General features: G+C 46.7%; 1 protein-coding gene across 3 annotated transcripts in view; it reads right to left on the bottom strand.

Moving 5' to 3' along the window:
• The window catches only part of FAM193A (family with sequence similarity 193 member A), a 91,451-nt gene that overhangs the window by 55,612 nt on the left and 10,742 nt on the right, over positions 1-25,097 (bottom strand). For all 3 annotated transcript variants that reach the window (XM_066573040.1, XM_066573042.1, XM_066573041.1), the window contains exon 2: positions 5,418-5,483. In XM_066573040.1, coding sequence (XP_066429137.1) covers positions 5,418-5,483 — 66 coding nt within the window. The remainder of the gene's footprint in view (positions 1-5,417; positions 5,484-25,097) is intronic.

The following is a 25,097-nucleotide window of genomic DNA, read 5'->3' as shown; positions in this document are numbered from 1 at the left end:
ATTGCCCTTAGCAAGTATGCTCGCTCATCACTAGCCTTTACCCTAAAAGTACAAAAACCTGACCAATGCTGGCCAAGATCAAACACGGATCCACGCGCGGATTTTGCTCTCGTAGATCCGTGCCAAAATCAACAGCAGAATGCCACGGACTTTAAATCAGTTTTATAGGCAGAATTCACACATAATGCCCCTGTGAATTCAGCTGTGTGAACCCCCCAGGGTTACGTTCATGCATAGTGGATTTTCCAAAGCCGAATATCTGTAGAGATTTCAATGCCAATCCACATTTAGATCCGCACCGTGTAACTCCTGGATTTTATCCCCAATTTGAAAAAAGTTAAATCACACAACTGCTGCGAATGTAAAATCCCCACCGCTGGTTAATGTACGCTGAGAATTATCTGCAGGGCGTGGATGACATTTCTTGAAGTGTTATCCGCACCGCTAGTACAGCAAAGTGTTGCAAAAAAGTCCATAATTTCTGCTACGTGTGAACTCACCCCGATACTTCTCCATCCTAGTCCTAATGGCATTGTCCTCATCGCTCTATTCCCAATGCAACATCATAAGACAACACACCTGTACCAAAGCAATGGGCAGATCCAGGATGAGCAGTAGAGCTCCCAGGACCGCTGCTGGGTTACCTTCCTTGAGTGCCATGTAGTTACAAGGGGTATTCCAGCGCCAGCCACCGCAAAGATGCCAATTAGCCAATTGCTGGAAGTACCATCACCGATCAACAGAATGGGGATCTCTTGACCGCTGATAAATTGGCAAAATGATTGTAGCGGCAGCCTTTGTCCTGTGGCTAGGGACAACCTAATGGTCACTAGAAGACCCTTTCAGACGCTGCGGAATTTTAAGTTTTTTCCAAATTGGAAGCCTTTACTATTACAGTGAATGAGAGTAAAGCAAATACTGTTCACGGATTTTCTATGGCAACTGCACTTTAGCCGTAACGTGATTTTGCTGCATTGCTCTGCAGCGCGTGAACGCACCAGTAAGGTCCTTGGAAGCAGCTAAATTATCAGGAACAAAAAGACGAAACGTTCCTTCAAGAACGACCAGCGATCTGCCCATAAACTACCAACATTCATCAGCTGATGCTTGCTGATTGTTTCCGCAGGCCTATGGGTACAAGGATTGTACTAGCTATTGTTAATCCCTATAGGCCTTTTCTCAGCCTGTGTAAAACAAAATTAAGAGCCAATCAACATACATGTCAATCAGTGCCCATGACATCGGGCCAAGAATTCGGAGTGGGTGCATAAGACTCAGGCAGATTTCGTGTGGATAAGGGAAGCAGAAATGGAGAGTTGCCTATGGCAGAATACCAAGTCACCTTGTTGATCCACACAATTAACTGGTTAAAACAACTGGTGCGTCTGTCTTGGTGTCTACATGTGACCTTGCAGCGTGCCTCGGTCTGTGTGCAGCCGGTCGATTTATTGTAGGCGTTATGTTGTAGAACTACTCCAAGAAATGCAGAAAGGATGCAGAGAGGATTCCTGCCGTCTTATTCCAGGCCGCAGCCTTTGGAGAAGGAGCTTCTGTGCGGCACACGTAACATAAGAGCACCATGAATCACAGGTTTTTAATTGCCGTGGCATGGGGAATGGGCGGCACATCCTCATCAGTCACAACACGGAGAGGAGCTCAGATATTGGAGTAAAAATAATGCAGCTATCAAAGATAAAAGCAAGATATCCCAGTTAGTCATTCTCATTAGTCCTCCAAGTACAGGCCATCAATGTGCGATTAGTGAGGGCCCAGATCCCGGGTACCCCATACTTATTAGTACCATGGTGCCACGCCTGTTTGGGGATCTGTCTGGCCAAGCAGATGGGTGACAGCGGCACTATATTGGTAACGGTGCTCAGCCTATCCTGCCGTGTAGGAATAATGCTCCTGCAGCGCCACCCATCATACCCTTCCTGAAAAGGCATGGCTGCATGAACTGCAGCGCCAAAGCCCATATTAGGGGGACTCCCAACCATCACAGATTGATGGCCAATGCACTTGCCAAAACCTAGGAGAATTGGTTTGTGTGTTTCTGGATTTGTTGTTTTACAGTCCACAGAAGCTAATTGATTATAAGCAATTTACTATGAATAGAGCGTGTGATTGTACAGGGGTGTGCCCAGAGGTACTCCCATTAATTATACATATGGAAGAGGTCACCGTAGAGGCATCTCGCAATAAACAGACGGCCTATACAAGACGAGAAAACCTATAGAAGGGCCTCTTCAGACGAGCGCAAAACACTCGTGATGGTGCAACCTTCGTGGCGCTATTGCACACGTATCTGCGCTATTTACTATATTTTCTGCGCTGATGGGGACCATTGGGACACACCTATACCATGACTTTGAAGCAAGATTGTGCAGTTCATTATGCAGTTGCACCCCCATAGAGTCCTATGATGCGAAATGTGCGTGCAAAAGCGAACGTGAGAATGAACACATTGAAAACAATGGCTTCTATTCTCTGTGCAATGAACGCAGAAATGCGCTAGTGTGATTAAGCCCCAAGACTGCAAAATTATAGCAGGTAACCGCCACTTATACTACCAGTTCATGGCGCCGCCCATTCCAGGCCATTTTTGCTACTGCCCGGAGCTTTCTGCGTCTGCATGGACTACAAAGTGCCCCTCAGCACTGCAGTACTTCTTCATTAACACATCAGGCGGAGCAAAGAAAAAGATCTCAGTTTAGAGATCGAACTTTGCCACCAGGACCAGGGGGAATCAAGGCTTTGTTTTATCTATCTGGCAGTGTGGACGCGGCTTTATTTGCCCTTCTAGTTGAATGATTATTGGATTTGGGTTGGTCCTTTTTGGAGCTGGTGCCTACATGTGCTCCACCAACAGACTTGGAATTCATGCGAGTGCTGCGGATTTATTTAACATTTTGGAACATCCGGCGCAGCGGTCTACTGATCGCAGATCCCATCCTACAGAGTCTGCTTTTCCTTGCCAATTCTGCAGTGGATTTGATACAGAACAGTCGTGAGTTGTGCACCACATTCAAGGAAGAAAAGAGGAAAAAGTATGAACATACCTTAACCCTTTGCAATCCAATTTTGGATTCAGGGGTTCCTGGGGGGGGGGGGTCTCTCTTTCTGCCATTATACAATGGCACCATCTGCTGGCTTGAGCGGGTACTGCGCTATGGGACATGCTGGAGAGGCCCCCCTGACAGAGTGACCAGCAGTATATAGTAATACCACCCTGCCAGACGTCTTCTGACATCAGAGCTGTACAGCCTTTAATCAGAATGTCTTCACAAGTCAGACAGTGGATTGGAAAGGGTTAAGACCTCATGCTCTGTAAACCGCCGGAGATACTCAGTGCAATATCGCGCTCGCCAACGTGCGTTTTCACAACACGAGGTTTTTTTTGTCAAAAATGCCTCCTATCACTTCTGTGAAATAGCGAATTAGCTATTCAGCTGCATCAGAGGATCAGCAAGTGTTCTCCATGGTTTCCAATGGGAATCCTCATTGCACTCGCATGCATAGCGCACACCGTACGATGCGCTTTACTGTCCCATTGAAAACCATGGACGATGCATTCCAAGAACAGCAAAAATATAGGCTGCCCATCGCTCATGTATATGACTATTCAAAAGAATGGGGTTCATAGTCGTGCAAGATTTCCGCGTCTCGCGACGTGCGAGTTTCTCGGCGGTGTGAAACCAGCCTAAGGGTTGCTTCTGGGGAGAGATACAGTGTAGGTGTTCCAAAAGATGGACCCGCAGTACACACAAGAAACGGCCATAAGCATGATCCTTAACATCGCAGGTCCCGAGCAGCAATAGGGCTCTCTGCAGCAAACTGCTTACGGCATTCTGAAGGAGACCTAACCGGAACAGCTGCACTTGGACCATATAGCAAAAACAGAGAAACTGAATTAAAAATAAAACAAAAACTGAATAAAAAAAATTAAAAAGATTGCTATGAAGTTTGTAACACTACAAGAAAAAAATATAAAGTTACACGTAGAATATAAAACCTCCATGGCGCAGCACTTGCCAGAAATCCATAAAAGGTCTATTTGCACAACCTGAACAAACAGACATATAGAAGACGTCACCAACCTACAAACAGATCCATGTTCTGCACAATGTACACAACCACGGGGCACGAGGAGGACCTGATACAAGTCCAGTCCCACCAACACTGACATATCATTTATTGCGCAGCATGTAAGTGGTTATCATCCAGTACGGCCGCTCTCACACAGGCACTTTTTTACTGTGATCAACACGACGTTAATCGCGTATAACGCTCCTATTTAAATCAAGGGGGCCTCGCAGTCATGCGTTCTATCGCAGCACTGGACTGCGTTTTTTCCAGTGCTGCAATTTTTGAGCGCCGTTTGCTCTATATTTGTCCGTTTAGCACACCCCATCACAATGATGGGGCGCTCAAAAACACGCCATCAGCCGCAGGGAGCTGCAGCCAAAGTAACATTGCATTTCTGTGCGAGAGCGGACTACATCTTTACATTGCAATATGTATTCAAAATATGAAAATTTATATCAAAAAGGCAAGTCAAGCTCATGCCGGTTAGAGTAACAAAGCAGCCTAAGCAAACGGAACGTTTCGGTCATGTGAATTAAAGGAAGAAATGGCAAAATAAAAAGAATTAAACAAGCTGTCCAGCTTCAAACAATTGACTGGTCTAGCTGAAAAACAGCCAATAGTAGATTGGTGGGGCTTGGCTAGCTATTCTCTGAAGCAGTGTGCTCATGCACAGAGTTGATTTCTGCAGGAAGTAGACAGCTCCATTGCCACTGCAGTGGCCAGACTTGGTATCACAAGCCAATTCAATGGCAGCTTGGCCTGCAATACCAAAACCTGGCCACTGCAGTGAGAACAGAGCCGTCTGCTTGCTGCAGAAATCAGCTCAGTGCACAAGCACACTGTCCCAGAAAACAACCAATTGGTGGGGCTCAACCGCCCAGGGCGTCCATCAATCTACTATTGATGGCCTATCCAGTTTATCCAACAGGACAACCCCTTTAATATCAGGACAATAAAAAAAAAAAAAAAAAAAATCTATCCAACAAATGACAAGAATGCGAATATTCAACTTTTTTATATAATGTACTTGTCATTATTTTGCATATAATTTGATTGATTACGTTTTAATTTTGTTTCTGTCATTTCAATTTCTTTCGCTGATGAGTCACATGACTGAAACGTTCACATTACGCTTGGGCTGCCATGATATAATACGTTTGCTGCTGTGTTATTCTACTGACTAGCCGAGTCTGCCTTGAATATAATCTCTTATTTTTGAATACTGTAACAAATCTAAGTTGCAGAAGAAGTTCTTGAATAAGTTGGATATTTAGCACAGGTTTTGGCATGCTGTCATTCAATCTGACAATCTTTTATATATGACCTCTTACCTGCGGGACACCTGTGAAATCGGAACTGAGTGGTCCATCTGCGAAAGGGGTACCGTTTATTGCAATCTGGAAAATAAGAGACAAGAAAATATTATATTACAAAGGAAAAGTTAGACTTGTCAAGACAGCAGAAGCGAACTGGCTGGGCCGGGGCTAGATGGCAGGTTTAGTCACGCACTAGCAGCTAGAAGAGGGTAAAGTAATCACATCATGTGACTGCTGCGCAAGCCAAGATAAGCACCTCTTCCCATGTCTTTATATTGGGTTGGATTCACATATGGCGGTAAACAAAAAATCCTCTGCAGAAAATTACATAAGATTCTCCTATGGGGGGGGGGGAAATCAATCCTCAATACAAGCATTATTTAAAGCGTATCTAACTTTTCAGGTGACCCTTCAGAGCAAGCTGCTGTGTGTTTACGAGGGATAACATTCTGACTCGCATCCTGCATTTTTCTGCTGGGAGTTCAACTGATTCTTAGTTCTCTTTAAAAAAAATATTTTAAAAAAACCTGGTGGGAAGAGGTTTATGTTGTCTTCTATACATTGTTACAGAGAACTGCAGATTCTGCTGTCTGCAGCCCAGAGACATCTTGTAGAATGGTGTACAGCCAGACTGAGCAGTGTAGATGTAAACAGCAGTAAATTAGTTTCTGTGCTCGCTGCGCGTTTCTGCACACTGTTTTCAGTGAGCTTTGACATACTGTATATACCGGCGTATAAGGCGACGGGGCGTATAAGACGACCCCCCAACTTTCACCTTATACACCGGTAATACAGTGGAGAAAAAAAAAAATCATTACTCACCTCCCCCGGCGTTCTGTTGCGCTCCGGCAGGATGTCGCTCGCTCCTCATCCCCGGCGCAGCATTGCTTTCTGAATGCGGGGCTTGAAATCCCCGCCTCCAGAAAGCTAATACACACGCCGTCAGCCAGTTACAGCCATTCAATGACATCATTGAATGGCTGTGATTGGCTAAAACACACGTGGCTTCAGCCAATCACACTATTCAATGACATCATTGAATGGGTGTGATTGCTAACACACGTGCGCCTTCAGCCAATCACAGCCATTCAATGCTGTCATTGAATGGCTGTAACTGGCTGACGGCGTGTGTATTAGCTTTCTGGAGGCGGGGATTTCAAGCCCCGCATTCAGAAAGCAATGCTGCGCCGGGGATGAGGAGCAAGCGACATCCTGCCGGAGCGCGACAGAACGCCGGGGGAGGTGAGTAATGATTTTTTTTTTTTACACTTTTTTTTTGTATTACCGGCGTATAAGACGACCCCCGACTTCAGAGCAGATTTTTCAGGGTTCAAAAGTCGTCTTATACGCCGGTATATACGGTAATTGACATTTGGGCCTTCTTGTGTGTGAAAAATGAATGACATAATTGCACCAGAGATGTAAAAAGTTGCACATACGCAGCAAAAATGCTCGTAACAAGCACACCTACATGCGGTTAAAACTGCGTTTAAGGACTGAAATCACATATGCTCATGTAAACATGCCTTTATTTCTAACAGCACGTCTTTGTGCGTCTTTATTTCTTACCTCCCCTTCCCCTCTGCTCTCACAGACGGCAAAGACCCAATTCATCTCATTCACTTCCTGTTCTGCCATCATCCCATGGACATCAAGCTACCAGAAAGGGAGACACCTAGTGGCCACCCCATTGTCTAGCACAAAAACATTTTATGTAAATGAAGTAAATGCCAGTTATCACACAGGCTATACTATAAGCACGAGCTGCTTGAAAAGTCTGACTATTTGGACTCAGAATTTTTCTACTGCAGAAAGAACATACTTCTTGTGCAATCTGTATGCGGGATTTCATAGACTTCAAGGTTATTTGCCATTCCACACCAAAAACCACTATACAAATCTGCAGCAAAGATGTCAAGCATGAATGGAGCCTGGCTCGCTGGCCTTAGCAGGAAGTCTTGCACTACCAGAGGACCCATTCACTTCTACTGGATGGAAACTATCCTATAGAGGGAGAATGGAAACCTAAAACGCGCGCTGCACATCCGCATGCTGTGCAGAATAGGACATTCAATTAATTCCTATGCATGCGCTTTAGGCCGAGCTCACACAAACGTATTTGAATTGCGTATAACGCACGCATAATACACGGTGAATTACTTCAATGCAAATATATTGAATGTCATTGTTCCATTCAGACCTGCATTTATTACACATGTAAAAAAAAGAACCTATTTTCTATGGGTGCATTTGGAATGCAGGACATACACAAATTACATTGCATATATATTGCAGTTTGTTTTGTTTTTTTTTAACATGTTGCTAGGAAACATGAGAAAAAAAACAAACCACAGAAAGCGCTGCATGACAGCATACGTAAAATAACGGGCAAGCAAAAAAGCGCCGATACGCAGGGATACGAAGTTTATTGCGCCGGTAAAAAGTTGCGATTTTTATGCAGCATATTACCGTATGGTCACGTGAGCCCGGCCTTATAGGCAGACAGACATCGCTCTCGTTAAGGCACAGCGCTAAAAGCCCATTGATTTCTATTGGGTCACCCACACCCGCATGAAAACAGTGTGTGACCCATTTGTTCTAGAATACACATCAGTATAGGCTATGGAGATTTAACATGTGCTGTGTAATTTTAGCGCACATGTAATACACGGGACACATACATGTCCCCTGTGTGAGCCCTTGAACAAGTCATACCTGCCTTATTAAAAAAATGTCATATATATATAAACTTTGCTAAACTAGTACAAATGTATAATTTCCTACGGCTGTAGACCGGTTTCCCCAACATGTAAGCACCGCTATAACAGGCTCAGCGATGGCACTCCCTTACATAATCTGCGCGCCACAATTTATGCAGCAGTGTTTTTGGCGATATTTCAGACCACCTGTTTGACCACAAAAGCCACAAAATATGCAAAAATAGACACATTGTAACTGCATAGAAAGAACCACGTGCAAAGCCATAACTGCAATCACTACTGCACTACACAATGAGGTTTATGGCAGCACTAAACTAATCTACAACAAGGCCTTATACGTGGGCCATATGGCCACTATATGCTGAATGAATATATATATATTATTTTTATAATAATGGCAGTTCATAAAAAAAAATTAAATTCCTAAAAAGGTTACACCAGACTGCAGGCCTCATGCACACAGCAGTATGGAATCTTAGCGCTTCTGTGGGGTCTGCACTGTACACCCCTGATCTCACTTGCAGCCATATCTGGCCGGTTTGTGGCATGCACCCTCGGACACAATATACACAGAGTTCTTAACCCCCTAGAAGCAGCGAATATCTCCGTACACATAATGTAGTCTGTACAGCAGCACACAGAGGCGCTGCGGCTCGGGGGAACCGGCTCTCGCGGGCACTAGTCCTGCATTAACATCTTGGTCCACCGTCCGCAGGCGCTAGATGACCCGCCATGTTTTGGCTGCGATACAATTTACATACCAGAATGCTGAAGCCGTAGGCTACCGTGATAAACAGCGGGGAAGATTTAAACAGCAAAAAAGTTGCAAAAGTAGTAACTTTATATTGCCACTCTTCACACGCAGATCTCCAGGGCTTTAGAAATACTGTGCATCACCTTGCTAAATTAAAGAGAAAAATTAAGCACAGCACACTAGCCGATCAAAAGTAATAGGCACTAATGACAGCAACTCTCCGTGGCATACATTCTACTAACGTCTGAGGCACTCCAACAGGTATTTCCCTACATTCATCCTGCAAATGTCTAACGAGTTCTCTCAAAGATGCATTGGCTCATCTACAATGGTACAAGCAGTGTCCTCACTGGACAGTTTAAAAAATGGAAGAACGATCTATTGAGTGACTAATCCTGCTACTTCATCTTCATACCTGAGTGAGAGGAAGGTCTTTTGCCTGAGTGAGTTGTGCCTACAAGTACAGTGGAAGTTCTGTTCTAGTCCGAGGATGTTTTACATGGCACGGTCTCAGCTTGTTGGAACGTTGGGTCAGGAAATGAACAGCGTCCATCTTCCCTAAGAGAATTTTTCAGATGTTTGCAGGATGAATGGAGGGAAATAGCAGCTGAAGTATATAAGTGATTAGTAAAAAGTATGTCATGAAGAGTATCCAATGTCATTAGAAGACCCACTAAATATTAACCTATGGAAATGCAACTTTTGATTCCTGCACAGGTGTCCAATTACTTTTGGCACGATAGTATACAACGCGTAAATCTACCCCGTTATTGAAACATCAATAGATTGCAGCTGTCAAGGCATGCTGGGAGTTGCAGCTTTGTAACAGCTTGAGAGCTATAGGCTGGAAACCTGTTGTGTAGTAACTAAATGGTGTGAGTCCAGGATAAGGCGGTACTCAGTTTCGGGCATATGTCCTTTCAACACTGACCTAGTTGGCACCACAGTTCCTTAATATGAAAATTCTTAGCAGGATTTCCAACACTGGTGAGCCATTAAAAAGTCATCTTCTTAATATTATGAGCCCTCTCTGTGCTGCAAGAGCATAAGGAGGTGAGAGCAGCCGCCTAAACTCATTGACTTGTGAGATTCCTCTGCTGCCTGATCCGACACTTTCGGGAACTTGTTAATGGGTGCAAGTTCCATTAGTAAATTTTAATAGGGTGTCCTGATCTGAAAGGCTACCTCTGTATATAAAAATCAATACAGATACCTTAGTCCATAGGGGAAAAAAATGCACTTGTTTTTGCATTGAGTTTTCTGATGCATTCAGAAAGCCTCACACTTGGTTTGCAGTATCTCCAACAATTAGGTTTGTGACTCAAAAGTGTTCCTGGTTCAGGGCTGTTCCCAGCACTGAATAGCGGGTCTCTCTCATGAACAAACTCAGCTCTGCCTCCCCTCTTTCAGAAGCTGTGTAGCATAACCATGGCAACACAATACTACACAGCTATCTCTCATCTTCTAATTAGCTGCTGGTTCCTTCTCACTGTCGATTATAGCAGAAAATACACCACGTGGGAATGACAGTCCTCTGTAATAATAGCTTCTCTTGCTCTACTGTCCTCCTGATCTCCTCCACTATCCCCTGGCACTGTCATACAGCCCTCTGTAAATGTTCAAGGCAGCAGGCAGTGTATGCATGTTCACAACAGGGGGAGCAGGCTAGGGGAGTAGCTGTCAGTTGATGCTAACTGACAGAATTTGCTAAGATTCCAGTCCTTTAGTTTGAAGTACATTCAAAAGCAATACAAGTATAGAAATTTTTAATGAAAACCAATGACAAAGTCTTCTTTATCAAAAATAGTAGCTAAAAGGAAGCACAGGAAAAAAAAACGTGAACGGGCGTATACAACCTTTAAAAGTGACCCTCCAGGACTGAACAAAAATGGTCGCACTAGCTTCGACTACCTGATAGACTAATGATATATACTAATGCAGCGTGTAAGACAGTACAAGTCCTTTTGATTGGCCAGTGCTGCCCATGTGAGCGGTGCTGGCCGATCAGAGAAGCATGTAGTGACTACCGACGCATACTAATACACAGGGAGGGAACATTTACTTAACGCTGCATTTCCTGCACTCAGCTTAGTAAGCTTTTCCCCGACTGCTGGTGCGTTTAAGACGTGAAGAGGCGCTGGCCTCTCGGCACCCCTTTATATGGTCTCAGACATGTACAGCAGGTCTGACCTGATATAATGTAGCCCAGTAACTGGTGTAAATTATGAATACTCGGTCAGGGACAGCCACACCCACTCCCAACAAGTCCCTCCCACTTTCTTTAAAGAAGATGGGGGGGGGGGGGGAGAGTGCTAGGGGACAGCACATTAGGCAGTTTTCACACAGTCAAGAAAAATCACATGAATCAATCAAAATCACATTTTTTTCCCTCAAATCGCGCACGGCATGTCCCATCTTTGGCGCGCCCTCGCCACACACGTGCTAGGTGCACACGATGCAAGGTTTCCCATTGAAAACAGTGGGAGAAACGCCATGGTGGAGGATCACTGCTTCCCCAGAAGTTTCAAGGCGGTTTTGATCTAAAAAACACCCCGCATTTGTGGGGATATCGCATGATGGCGAGCGAGATATCGTGATTCCTGGCCAGTCGCACTTGCCCGTGTTTACTTGACCTGAAGTCTAATTTTTACGCAAATAAGTGCTTGCACAAAAATTCGGGATTTTCACGCCAGAACTGGTGCAAAAAGGATTTATAAATGTGCTGTAGTGCTGGCCATCCTTGTGTGTCCAGGCCTGGAGGGTCACTTTAGAGCTGGCCGTACACTTTAGAGGGCCATCATCAGACAGACCTTTGTGTTGGCCAGCAGGTATTCTTCCCGAAAACCCTCACGGACACAGAGTCGTGTTCTCACCATGGAAAGGGAATGGAGGGGGGCCAAACAGATTAGACATAGACCAGCGGGCGCTGCCATAGGTCTGTGGTGTACGGCCACGTAGATGATCCGGCTGACCCCAACGACTATTAGGACATGGTTATGGCGGATCACCAAGTCAGGCCGGCACCCTTCATATTGCTAGAGACATACTAAGCAGCGCTGTAGAAAATCAGCCGCTCAAGTCAAATATTAATAATTCCGTATCCCGTTACCAGGCTGCGATAGACTAAAAATAGTCACAACAGCAGAGGAAGTGCATGTAGGAAGAAGAATGCCCTGAGACAAGAGGTGCGTGCAGCAGCCATGTTGCATCCTCCGAGGAGGCCGAGTGTCGAGGGGTGCCGCTTTCTGTTCAACAACCGGCACAAAACACATATGACTAAGCTGCTATAGTAAAACACAAAACCATAGACAGGGGTGGCGCTGTTTTTTGAAGGCAGCAGCCATAATTTTCTAGTCCTGGACAACCCCTCTAAGGCCAGCTTCACACCGGCGATTTTGCGTTGCGAGAGTGAGTGAAAACACATGAAAATGAAACCAATGATTTTCAATGGTTTCATTCTCATTTGCCATGCCTTCAATGCACACTCGCAGTGAATGGCTGAGGGCTGCCTGTGATTTGCTGAGCGCTTTGACCAATCACAGGCAGAGCTCACCTGTCCATCAAAGACGGCTGGTTGCTGCCCCTGATTGGTAACAACGCTCAGCCAGTCAGGGGCAGTGCTTTCTGGGGGTGGCGATTTTTCAATCCCTGGCCTCCAGAAGACAGAAGACGTCTGCCGGGGCCGGAGAGAAGAGCCGGACGGCTCTTCTAGGTGAGGAATAGAGATGAGCGAGCGTACTCGGAAAAGCACTACTCGCTCGACGAGTAATTTGCTTTATCCGAGTATCGCTGTGCTCATCCCTGAAGATTCGGGTGCCGGCACGGAGTGGGGAGCTGCAGGGGAGAGCGGGGAGGAACGGAGGGGAGATCTTTCTCTCCCGCCCGCTCAGGTGGTGGTGGTGGGGGGGGGGGGGGGGTACATGTAACACCAAAGGAACATTGACGACTCCCTCACTTTAGTAGCTGGGGGGAAAAAAGCTAAAAAAAAAAAAAAAAAAAAAATCCTCTTTCTCTGAGGATTTTGCTAGAGAAGTATTCGCCTGCTAGCAGACCAGACATATATCCATTATCAATGCAGTATAGATGGAAGCTGTAGGGCTAGTGTAAACAGAGCCTGAAGGGATCCGCATGCAGGTAAGGTTTCATGGCGCATCTCAGTCACAAGAAGCTGTGAAGATCCCTGTATCCTCCACCAAATGCTACATAACCCCACAGCCTTCCAATGGTCTTTATAGCAGTACTTAGGAGTCCTCAGAGGCTTCTGTACCATGGCAAGTTACTATAACAGCATCACCCCTCTGAGGGGAACTCTCCCATGATGCCATTATTAAAAAGTTCTCCTTTAGACACAATGGATTTACTACAAATAGGCACAAGAGCATTTTAAAACCGGGAGACGTGAACTTCATCTGAGGAAGTCACCGAGAAAATGGAAAAGTGATGCCAAAAACATCCCAGAGAAAATGGAAGGGTGATGCCAAAAACATCCCAGAGGTGGGACTCCTATCTGCACAGGTAGTCAGAAGTTGTGCAGCCATCTTTGTGCAGGACTGGAGGGAGGCTTTAACCCATTAAGGACCAAGCACTGTAAATTTACAGTGCTTGGTCCTGGGGCTTTAAACCCAGCCGATTGTAAAAAAATACAGCAGGGGTTTAAAGCCCCTGCTGCTGCAATCAATCATGTCGGGTGGTCAGCTGATAACCCGGAAGAGAAGGCAGGAGGGGTTTTAATCCTTTCTACTTCCCTTTTTCTTTAGTACACAGCGCTCAATGTGCTACAGCGCCATGGTCAATATTAGGGTTTAATACAGCAGCCCACCGAGTGGCTCTGTGTGCCGTCATACCGGCTCTATGCAAACGTGTCTGCTGCAAAGCTCCTCGTTTCCAAAGGGCCTAGTCACAAAGGCGTTTTAACAAATCCATTGGGGCCAATTTACAAATACTGTCTTAAAGTTAGACAGTGCAAACGTAGACTAGACAGTCTTAAAATGCACCAGATTATCACTGAATGATAAATATGTCAAATTTATACTGTCTCGTCCAAGTTTAGCCCACCTACTAGCTGGCTGAGTTTACGCCAAAAATTTGCACTAGTCAAGTTAGAAGCCTGCTGCACATTGATACGGGGGCAAACACCCTGAAACAGCTGTCTGTGTATGATTTCTAGCTTTGCTTTATAATTCCCAGTCATTGTTATAAGGCTTGTTAAAAAAGACTAAGGGAATGGGACTAAAAATCTGGCAGTGGAGAAGGCGCAACACTCCAGGTTAAAGAAAGTAGGATGTGACCAGAAGTATGGAAGACTTTATTTAATAAGCTTATGAAAACGTGTTTCGGGGAGAACCCCTTTGTCAGTTCAGCTGGTGTTTAATATATACAAGCTATAAAATACACATTAGAAGGCAGAGTAGGAGGTAGAGGGTGGGAGAGAAGAAAAAAAAAAGACCAAAAACATGTATTTGTTATATAAACTTATTCGGGTTAAAAGTAGTCAAAAAAAAATTTCATATAATACACACACACACACAGTGTAATACAACACCTTAGTACATTAGTATGTAGAAAATGATAGATGGAAAAAATAAGTATGCATAAAACTATTCAAAAAAAAAAAAGTCTAAAATCAATGCTCCTAGGTATAATGCCTTCCTTCCTTTTTTGACGTTCGTGAAAGATTGTAGAACACGAGTTTTAAGAACGCAGAAAGTAAAGTAAAACGCATCTACACTCGCAGTGAAATCTGTCAGCATCTCACTGACTAAAATTGCACTGGCCAGTGCGGAGAAGGCCTCGCAGAGAGCGGTCAGCAGACGTGAATACTGAGGTTCAGGCGAGCATGTGTGTGTTCTGTGGGGAGAGGGAAATACACTGCAGTACCCGGCATCGCTGGCAGCAGCTTGCTTCCCATGAGAACAAAGAATCAGGAAAGTCGACCACCAGTATGCCCGATCCATCTACTGATGGAATAAGTCTGGACGCCCCTAAACATTAGATGGTAAAAAAAAATAAAAATACAGAGGGCAAAAATCTGCATTGAAAGCGTATTCTGGTTGTATAAATACGTTGCGTATTACCAGACCGTAAAGAACACCGAAATGAGCCCTTACAGAGACATGAAACGGTGCTAACAGCAGGCGATGAGGGCGTGGAAACCAGTTATATTTTTAAAAAGCTGTTGCAAACCCTGGTACGGGGTCGTCTCTTGATTTACCTAGTAATTGCTGCAGTTAGAGCTCCGTGGGCCAGGACAGCTTCAGGACAGGATGCTTCAAAAAAAAGATCGAACTACATGGGTCTTGCATATCTGCCCTCCCCTACCCTCCATGGGTCTTACATATCTGCTCTCCCCTACCCTCCATGGGTCTTACATATCTGCTCTCCCCTACCCTCCATGAGTCTTACATATCTGCTCTCCCCTACCCTCCATGAGTCTTACATATCTGCCCTCCCCTACCCTCCATGGGTCTTACATATCTGCCCTCCCCTACCCTCCATGGGTCTTACATATCTGCCCTCCCCTACCCTCCATGGGTCTTACATATCTGCCCTCCCCTCCCCTCCATGGGTCTTACATATCTGCCCTCCCCTCCCCTCCATGGGTCTTACATATCTGCTCTTCCCTACCCTCCATGGGTCTTACATATCTGCTCTCCCCTACCCTCCATGGGTCTTACATGCTGCAAAATCTACCAGGACTTCCACGCTGGAAAAAAAAAAAGAAAGCCATCTAATATAGGAGACCTTACAAAGCCTTGTAACTGGAGTCATTGTACAGCAGCCTCATCTCCACATGACATGAAGTCACCCCAAGCCGGCCAGGACAGCGGTGACAGCCCTTTAAATGACAATGAGGACAGGGCATTATCATGTAGATGAGCAGACAACACTTCCTCCTCCTGCAGGCCCTTCAGTCCTTCCTTGTACACAATCCTGCTTCCTGCTGCATATTTACAAAGAGCCAGCATGGGAAAAGGACATTTCACGACTGTCACATGCAGAGAGCAGAGACAAAGCGCAAAGTCCTGTATAACAGCCGGAGAAGCTGAATCACTTGTCACTCCAGCTACCTTCTAAGTAGAGCGATGCCTCGGGGAACATCCAAAGGGAGATGTCACATGTGTCAGTGATACCAACCCCTCGACACGTCCCGGATACACCGCCGCACGGACTAGTCATCCAACAGATTCATCCTAACAGGGCAAGACAGGAACAGAAGAACCAAATGGGCTCAAATCAGTCAATACAAGAACTCCAGTCAAAATCGTACAAAGTCCAGATTTTTCAACAACTCCAAGGTGATTAATCATCTATGTAAATTAGTTCTTTGGGTTGGTTCCCCTCTACCTTTTATTAAAGGTTCTTTAAGCAGGTCCAATTATTGGGTACAAGTGTTTACCCAACATATTTGGGCAGGTAGAAGTGCCAATGATCAGCCGACAAACAATCCAACACTTGCTCATCAGCTGATCGACAACTTAAGCCTCATGTCCACGGGCTTTGAATCCGCGTTGGTTCTCCCGCACGCAGATCCGCGCGCCCATAGGGATGTATTAGACACGCGCAGGTAGTTAAATACCTGCGGATGTCATTTTTCCCGTCAGGCGCAGATCCGCGTGCGGGAAAAAAAAATGGACATGCTCCATTTTAGTGCGGGTCTCCTGCAGGCTTCTATTGAGGCCTATGGAAGCCGTCCGGATCCGCGGGAAACCCGTACCAGAATTAAACTCACCTGCTCCGAATGATGCGGTTCTTCCTTGGGCCCAGCGCATGCGCGCGGCACGCTGCCGGCGTGCCGAGCACATCCGCCGGCCGAAGAAAGAAGATCCGGCCGCGAAGAAGGGAAGAACTGCATCGCCCGGAGCAGGTGAGTTTATTCTGATTTTTAGGCATCATGTCCGCGGGGCAGGAGGGACCCGCTACGGATTCTACATACAGAATCCACGGCGAGCCTGATTTTCCCCGTGGACACGAGGCCTTAGGCCTGTACACATGTCTGGATTTCAATTGTAGAATCCACGATCACCACCAGCGCGGACGATCCGCGGTATTCCGCACCTATTGAAAAAAAATAGAACATCCACATGTCCGCTCAGATGAGCGGATAGCCATTGTGATTTCTGCAAGTGGATTTAACATTGCAGCGTGTTCTATCTTTGTGCGAACTATGAAAGAGCATCTTCCATTGAAGTCAATAGGAGCTGTCCCTCTGACCCGCAGCTCATCCGCAACGGACATTGCGGGTACCCATGTCTTCGCGGGAAAAAACACATTTATTTTTAATCTGTACTGCGCATGACAGACGGCGAGCGGCCGCAGTCATCTGCATTACAGAAAGAGAAGGTACGCAAGGGGGTCGCCGACTAGGGTCAGACGGATTTCGCTGTGGGCTCCCGCATGCCATATTCGACTTATCCGTGTGCAGCCGGCCTTAGCAAGCATAAAAATGCTCGTTAATCAACTGTACACCTCCTGAGTGAAGAGACAGACTATGGGGACCAACGATCCTAATTACAATTGTTCGTTTCCACAAGCCAGCTCTTTGCCTGTCTAAATGAAAATTAAGTGCCAAATCGGCATGTGTGGAGTATCAGAGAAAGCAGAGCCGGATTCTGCATGCGGAATCCCGCAGCTGAATCCGGTTCTGGCAGCAGCAGCGGCGCCGCATGTACCTGCACTGTCGCCGTCTTTTCTGTACTGCGGATGGACCCAGCGGCTCGCCGTCACACATGCCCAGTACATTTTTTTTTTTAAACCAAAATTTTTCCCCCTAGCAGTGGCTAGGCGATGACGCAAAATCCGTGACCTGTCCGCAATGTTTATTGCGGACAGGCCATGGGTCGGACAGCTTCCATTGACTTCAATGTAATGTGCATGGCGTTCTACACATGCATGTTACACCCGAAAAACTCAGGTGCAATTGGCCCCAGGAGATGAAGGGCCGTCCGGCACATTGCATGTCCTATTCCGTTTGGGGAATGAGATGCTCTACATCCTGCTCTCATCCGTCCTCACAGTCCGCTTAACGTGAACCACCGCGGATGTCAACAGCCTCATGGGACGAAACTATCCGCAGGATGCAGCGCAGATGCCAATTTTGTCAATTAGTATGGATTGCATTCTGTGAAATGTCTTGTACAATCTATCGGGTTTCTTCCGCAGATTTAATTGCGTTATTACATCTCCTGTATGTTAGAAAATTGCAGCAATATCACATCTATGCATCTATTGTGTGTCGCTACAAAGTCGCACGGGGTGCTTGAAATTTAAGCCATATACTGAAAATAAGCGCTAGCTGCATGAAAAACGAAAACAAAAAAAAAGGAATATGAATACATAGCCTAAGAGGCGCTGTCCACTTCGCCGCACGTCTCTTTTGCAGCTCCGGCACTTGTTTTTAAGTCTTCAGGGAGCGCTTCCTGGTCAGGGGGTTTCAAAAACCACGCCTCCAGGAAGCGCTGGGTCTGATTGGTTCCCGAGCGCACACGGCTGGATCTGCATTGCAGAATCCAGAGTGGGTGTCCACTTCCGGACTTGCAGCAAATACCTGCCGGCACATACACAGCACACAGTAGAAGAAATCTGGACAGGTATTTGGGAAAGGGGGGGGGAGGGATCCGCATGCGGAATCCGGTCGGCCCGTCTGCATTCAGCCAAAATTTCCCATTACATCATACAAGACCTTTGGGGATCATTCACATTGTCTTTTTAATTTGATACTTTTTCCCTGGAGCTGCGGCATTCATAAGAGCAGGATCCATAGGAGCCCCGGTTACAGGGGAAACATCCTCCTACAGTGACAATAGTCACCAACAGAGCTGATCAGGGTCTGCTGGGAGCCTACAGCTCTGCTGTGACAGGGGCACATGTTCACAGAGTTGCATAGTGGAAATACTACTTCCACTTCTAAGTTAATAGCACTCATTGAGAGCTATGTAGCCAGGAAAGGAGATGGCAGAAGCGGTTTAAAACTCTCCTCCGGGTCCTCAGCTGTGTTTGACAGCCAAGCACCTGACCTACTCCTCCTTGATTAATCCCGTGCTGCACATCTATCATCGGTGGGGCGTAAAGCCCAGGACCAAGCGCTGTATATTTACCATACTTGGTGCTTGAGGGGTAAAAAAATTAAAATAGTGTCTAATCCATTAGGCTTTGTAAACTGACCCCTGGAGTGGCCAAATGGCACTGAAAATATATAGATATTGATCCATCCCTACATGACTGGTAAGACCTGCCAGGACAACCCATGTTGGGGCTGTAATAGCAGCTATACTGGTTATCGCATAGATTATAAGCAGCAGTGCGATCTACAGTCATAGCAGCAAACCGAAGGCTCAGCCTCAAATTTATGGTCAGATTTTGCCGAAAGAAACAAAATTTGGTGTATGAAGAAGTCCTAAGGAATTTAAGATTATGTGATGCCCTTTTCCAAGGTCTATATTGCCCTGCACCCACTTACAGACTAAGCCTACCATGTACAGGCAGTAACATAGAATCCACCATTTACAATAGCTGTATCTACTCTCCTCCCTGCAAAATGCCCCCCACACAGGTATGGCACATCTTCCATACAAGTAAATAGGCCCCCCTACTGGCCATTGTGTGAATGGCCCATGAGCCTGCCATAAAGCATATCCCTAAATTCTCTTAAAGGGGTTCTGACACAAATAATGTTTTTATGCTTTAGCAGCCATTGTTCCCTGGTGTGCCTAATGGACCCAGGGAACCCATGGTTTAATGGCTGCTAAAGCATAAAAAGATAACACTTACCTGTTCTTCTGTTGTTGTCGACATCGGGGGGGGGGGGGGGGGGGGGGGGTCATCTCCCAGCAGGCGCTGTTCCTCCTCTTCTGTCTGCACAAGCCGCGCCACTCCGGGATCGCGTGCATGCGCAGTGGAGAGGTGCTCTCTGACAGGAGTCAGGACGGGCCGCATCTCCACTGCGCATGCGCAGCACTCCGGAGTTCAGCAGGACGGACAGGCCGCCCACATGAAGCACTGTGCGGTCCGTCCGTTCACCTCGGAAGTGCCTGACGGACGGGCCAGAGCAGGAAGTGGTCTTTTTGACCGCTCTGCTTTAAAGGCACAGAAGATGATGCCGGCTGGAGGGGACATGCCTGGCGATCGGGCCAGGCCAGGCAAGGTGAGTACAATTTTTTTTTTTTTGATGTCAGAACCCCTTTAATGCTGTTAAATGTAGCTCAAGCAAGATGACCGCCTCTACCCGTGTGTAGACAGAATACAAAAAAAAAAATTCTACAATCCGAACATAAAGACTAATCAGAAAAATGGAAAATATTTAACTGGTTTTAATCAATAAAAACTATTTGGTGACATCATTCCAATAAAAAAGTCCAGAGCAATGTACCTTTTTACACGGGAAACCGGTTGGGTCACTGACTGCACAACCGCTGGCGTCACCGCTAAGGTCGTTAGCGCTCGTGCAGAGCGATCAGACAGATTTCACCGCTGGCTGCTCGCTCAGCGCTTCACCTCCTACGTTTACACCCAATCCCATGATGCAGCGATTCTTTTTTATGCTTTCCAAGTCAGCGATAACAAATAGTAAACATTAAAAAAAAAGTGCATTTTTTGCATTTACACTGGACGATTATCGCTCAATATCATTTGCTTGAACGAATTTTGAGCGATAATGGGGGGGGGGGGCGGGGAATACATAACAGGTATTGCCATGTTTGTAATCACACAGGCGCTTGTAAACGCAGCGTTTACTGCTTTTTCGGATGCGTTGACATGCGTTTTTGACAGCGTTTGATTGAGTTTGCAGCAGTCATAAACGCAGCCAAGCGAGCCGATAACGCCAGAACTGAAAACACGTAGACAAAAACGCAGTAACCACGTTCTACCGTGTTTTCCGCAGCACTGAAACCGCACCCTATTTATTTCAATGGGCAAAGCATCGCGTCTGAAAACGCAGAAACGCGTGAAAATAGAGCAGACGGCGCTTGAAAAATGCTGCGGTAAGACAGCTGCGTTTCAGCCCATGTCTGAGAAGCCCCACTGAAATCAATGGTAACGTTTGACAGCACTTAGCGCTGCGCTGAAAATGCAGCGTTGAACACTAGAAAAAAAATATATATACCTGTGAGAGAGTGGCCTTATACTGCACAGTGAGCTGCGTACTAATAAAGCTAGAATTGCTGTTTTTTTCCCCCTTTTCACTGTATAGTAACAAGTGACCCCCAAAGTGGTGGCCCCAATATAGTAATAAGTGACCCCCATAGTTGTACCAGTAGTAATAGCAATCCTCCTATTGGACTCCCTGCAGGCATACCACTCACCTTGTCGGCAGTCCCGGTCATGCGGCAGCCACTTCTGAGCCCATGACCGCTGATGGCCCACGCAGGCACCACAGAGAGGTGGTCAGCGGTCACAGACTGCGCTGCAGCCGCCAGCCTGGAATACTCGTTAGGCCGTGTCACAACTGGAGTCCGGGCAGGTGGAAGTCCCTAATCCTACTCGCAACCCATCCCTACCTACTTGTCCCCCTAGGTAGGCTTTAGGACGACAACTGGGCGACAGTCCCTACGCTAACTAAGGATGCGGGGCAGGAGTCAGACTCTCAGACAAATACAGGAAAACGAACACAAAGGCAGGTCAGGCAATCCGGGTTGGAAACAGGAGAGAATGCGGTACAAGGGGTCAGGCGAAGTCAGGTCCAAAGCAAGCGAGTCAAAACAGGGCATCAAATCAAGGTAATGCAGGTGTAGCTGGAGACCAAACATACACTGGGGGGTCAGAAGGAAACTGAGCAGTTTAAATGCTGCCAGTACTCCCGCCCCAGCTGTTGACTGGGGCGGGGAGCCTGACAGCAGCAAGACCCGAACACAGGACACTGGGCTTCTGCTAAAGCGGGGCAGAGACAGAGCAAGCGCGCCCAGGTGTCATGGCAACGAGGGAAGCGATGCGGAACGACACCTGCCACATCCCCAGCAACCCAGGCGCTAGCGCCCAGAGCACCCCTCGCAGCCCAGGTGATTGGACCGCAGTATGGGTATGGAGACCCCGAGAGCCGGCGGTCCTGACAGTCCGGGCTCATACAGCCGTATGTGGAAACCGTTTGCAGAGGCCCGCAGCGGATTCCAGCCGTGTAATGTACTGGGTATGACACAGGCGCCATGCGCACAGCACCTTTTTTTGTTTATATTTCCTGATCACTTAGTGATGAAGCGGGTATCCGCAGCCCGTACACAATGTAAGTGTGCATGGGCTGCGGGCACATCCACCACCATAGACCACAACGGCTTCTATGTTGCATTCCATTTTCTGCAGGTGGATTATGCAATTCAGACCCGCTAACGTGAGCTGCATTTGGTAATACAATTCATCTACTTGAACCACGTATTGCTGCGGATCGAACGGAGTCCACAATCCCTATCCAGACATGTAAGAACAGTTGTTGCACAGCTGGCAGGCCCGAATTTCTGCTTTTTCCATACCCACGTAAGTTTAAAAGGGGTTGTGCTATCACAGACAGGGGATAACTTGTTGAGACCCCCACCAATCAGCAAGTTCTCCCCCATCCTGTGCAGACCATTGAAGCCTGTGATTGGCTGCAGCGGTCACATGAATGCTGCAGAAGCTTGCAGGACCAGACTGCAAGGGACCAAAGGCTGAAGCTGCAAGGTATTTTTTTTTAAGTAGAGAACCAGTCTGTTCTTCCCATATGCACAACGCTGCCATCTTTATCTCAATAGGACTGCTGGGGTTCAAGAGCACGGGACAACCCCGGGAACGCCAAAACTGGCCTGCCAGTAAAGGGATTGTACAGCTTCGGTTGTACTCGTAGCTGCGCCGTAGGCTGCGTTCAGAGCCGCTGGCGCACATCCGGCATGCAAGCATGCAGGATTATCGTCCGGTAAAAATGCGAGACGGGTGCAGGAACCGAACGGCCCCCATTATAGTCAGTAAGGTACACAGCACAGTCTGGTTCCCTTCATCAAGGGGATCTCATTTTCCTGGTCCTATAACGGAGCAGGAATCCAGAATAGCGCAGATATGGCTGGAGGCGTAGGAGCCGTTGGTAATAAGGTCAGTCTGGAGCCTTGTAGTACCGCCATCCTTGAGTCCACGCCGCATTGTCAGGTACATGCCGCATCTAATCCCAGCAGCAAGGGCATCGGGGGGAGGCCGGCTCACAACGCTGCTGCATTTTGTATTACAAGCTATTAATATGTTTACAGGCCATGGAAAACCTTCAGAACCAAAAGCCAACAAGTAAGACGCAAAAAGATCATTCTACAGCAAAGAAGTGCAGGATCGCAGGGTGTGAGGACTTCTGCAACCATTCGCTACTGCATCTAATACCACAAGCCTCGGATCCAGCAGTCATACACCTTCCCATCTGACCCCTGCCTCTCGCTAACCTTCAGAAGGTACATCAAGAATGGGAGGCAAAGAGGATGGCGTTATGGCGCTTTCACAATAAAACTGGACGATTTAGCCCAAAATTAAAATCCTGTTTTTTTCTTAAACTTTTAAACTATTCTCAAATTTTAATCTCAAAAAATTTTTTTTGCAAAACAAAGCGGGAAAAAAAAAACAAAAAACCACAAGACACTTGTTTTACAATACAGACTTGCGCCAATATACACCAATCAGAATAGTCCCTTAGCTTACATCTGTGATCACCTTGACTTTGTAAAAGGGGCGATCCTGATAGTATGTTACTGCCCATTATTGCACTTGACAAAGAAAAACTTTAAAAAGGGACACCGATCCCCAGCTATGAGCACCATAATTTACGTTATGGTACTCACAGGGCAGGTTCATAGGAGATCGGGGAGGTATTCATTATACTCAGCGGCCTCCCAGCACCCGTGCTGTCAGCCAAGAAAGTCGGAGCGCAGACCGTGCAGCGGACTTGGAGCTGCAGGCCGTGCGCACGCAACGCCATAGAGATCAATGGGAGTGCGGACACACAGCCTGGAGACTCGAGTCCATTACACAATCTGTGTCGAATTTGGGGGTGCCAACACGGGCAACTGAAAATAAAGTATAAAAAAAATATAGCACCCTGGGCTCCTCAATCACTACTTAGATTATGGCGCTCATAGCCAGCGCCCGCTTCCCTGTAATCAAGACTATTTGCAAAAGAGCTTCGTTTATTTGCTATATACTGAAGCAATAAAACCCCACAGCAGCAAATACCATTTCTTCAGAATTCATCCTACTGACAGGTGCACAAAAACTGACAAATGTGCGCACAAGGCAACAAAGGGTTTTTTTTTATTATTATTTTATTTTTTTTAAAAGGAAATAGTTTCCTTAAAAAAATAAATACAAACACTACAAGCTCGGATTATCTGGGGCCCAACGAAGTGTGGGACAGAGGAAACATTCTACATACAATGTAACAACTACCTGTCACTGATGGAAAGTTCAACCAGAACTCTGTACATAATCCACAAGTCAAGCTTCTGACCCTCCACAAATAAAAGCCGAGCCTTTCCAGCTCCGCCGGCCTAATTGGCCCGTCCTGCCAGCCGCTCAACAGCTGAGCAATCACAACATTACATATAAACAGCGGCTTTATTTACACGGATATTACATAAGCAGCAGCACCGAGGAGCCGACGGAAGCCGAGGGACTAGCAGGGTGGAGAGCAGCGGCTGCAACGCCTCTCCTGCCTGCATACTAATCACTCTCACAGTAATTAGCAGGCAGCAATCTGCTGAAAGCAGGAGAAACGAGGAACCTGGCAGGAGGCGTTACCTGGAGAGACCGCCATTTACATCAGACCCCCAATGTATTACTATTAGGCTACATGCCTTCAGAAAACAGTGCCCAAAAGCATGAAATGCTGCATTCGAGTGCAGCGCTGCGAAGACCCATTGAAATCAATGGAAACATTGTACCGCGATTAGCGAGGAGTTTGAAATGCTGCGGTAAAAAGCGGGATAAGCGAGAGCAGCCGAACAGTTACGGATATTTAAAAAGTGGTTACTGGTGGTATAAGGGCTCAGTCACACGGGCGCATCCAGGTGCCGATGCGCCCGTGGTACTGCACGAAGAAGACGGTCGCACTGCAGGTGCGGACGACTCTCCGTACCACTGGAAGAAAGAACACATGACCGGCAACGGAGCCCGTCTTTGTGCAGTACCACGGGCACATCGGCGCCCGTGTGACTGAGCCCTAAGGCAGAAATACGCCACCAATGTCGGATCGGTGGAGGGTACTAGCATGGTAACATTAAGGGCACA

Source organism: Eleutherodactylus coqui, chromosome 7, assembly GCF_035609145.1.
Source record: "Eleutherodactylus coqui strain aEleCoq1 chromosome 7, aEleCoq1.hap1, whole genome shotgun sequence".
Classification (NCBI taxonomy): Eukaryota; Metazoa; Chordata; class Amphibia; order Anura; family Eleutherodactylidae; genus Eleutherodactylus; species Eleutherodactylus coqui.
The sequence above is the reverse complement of the archived record's forward strand: the minus strand, read 5'-3'. Positions and strand labels throughout refer to the sequence as shown.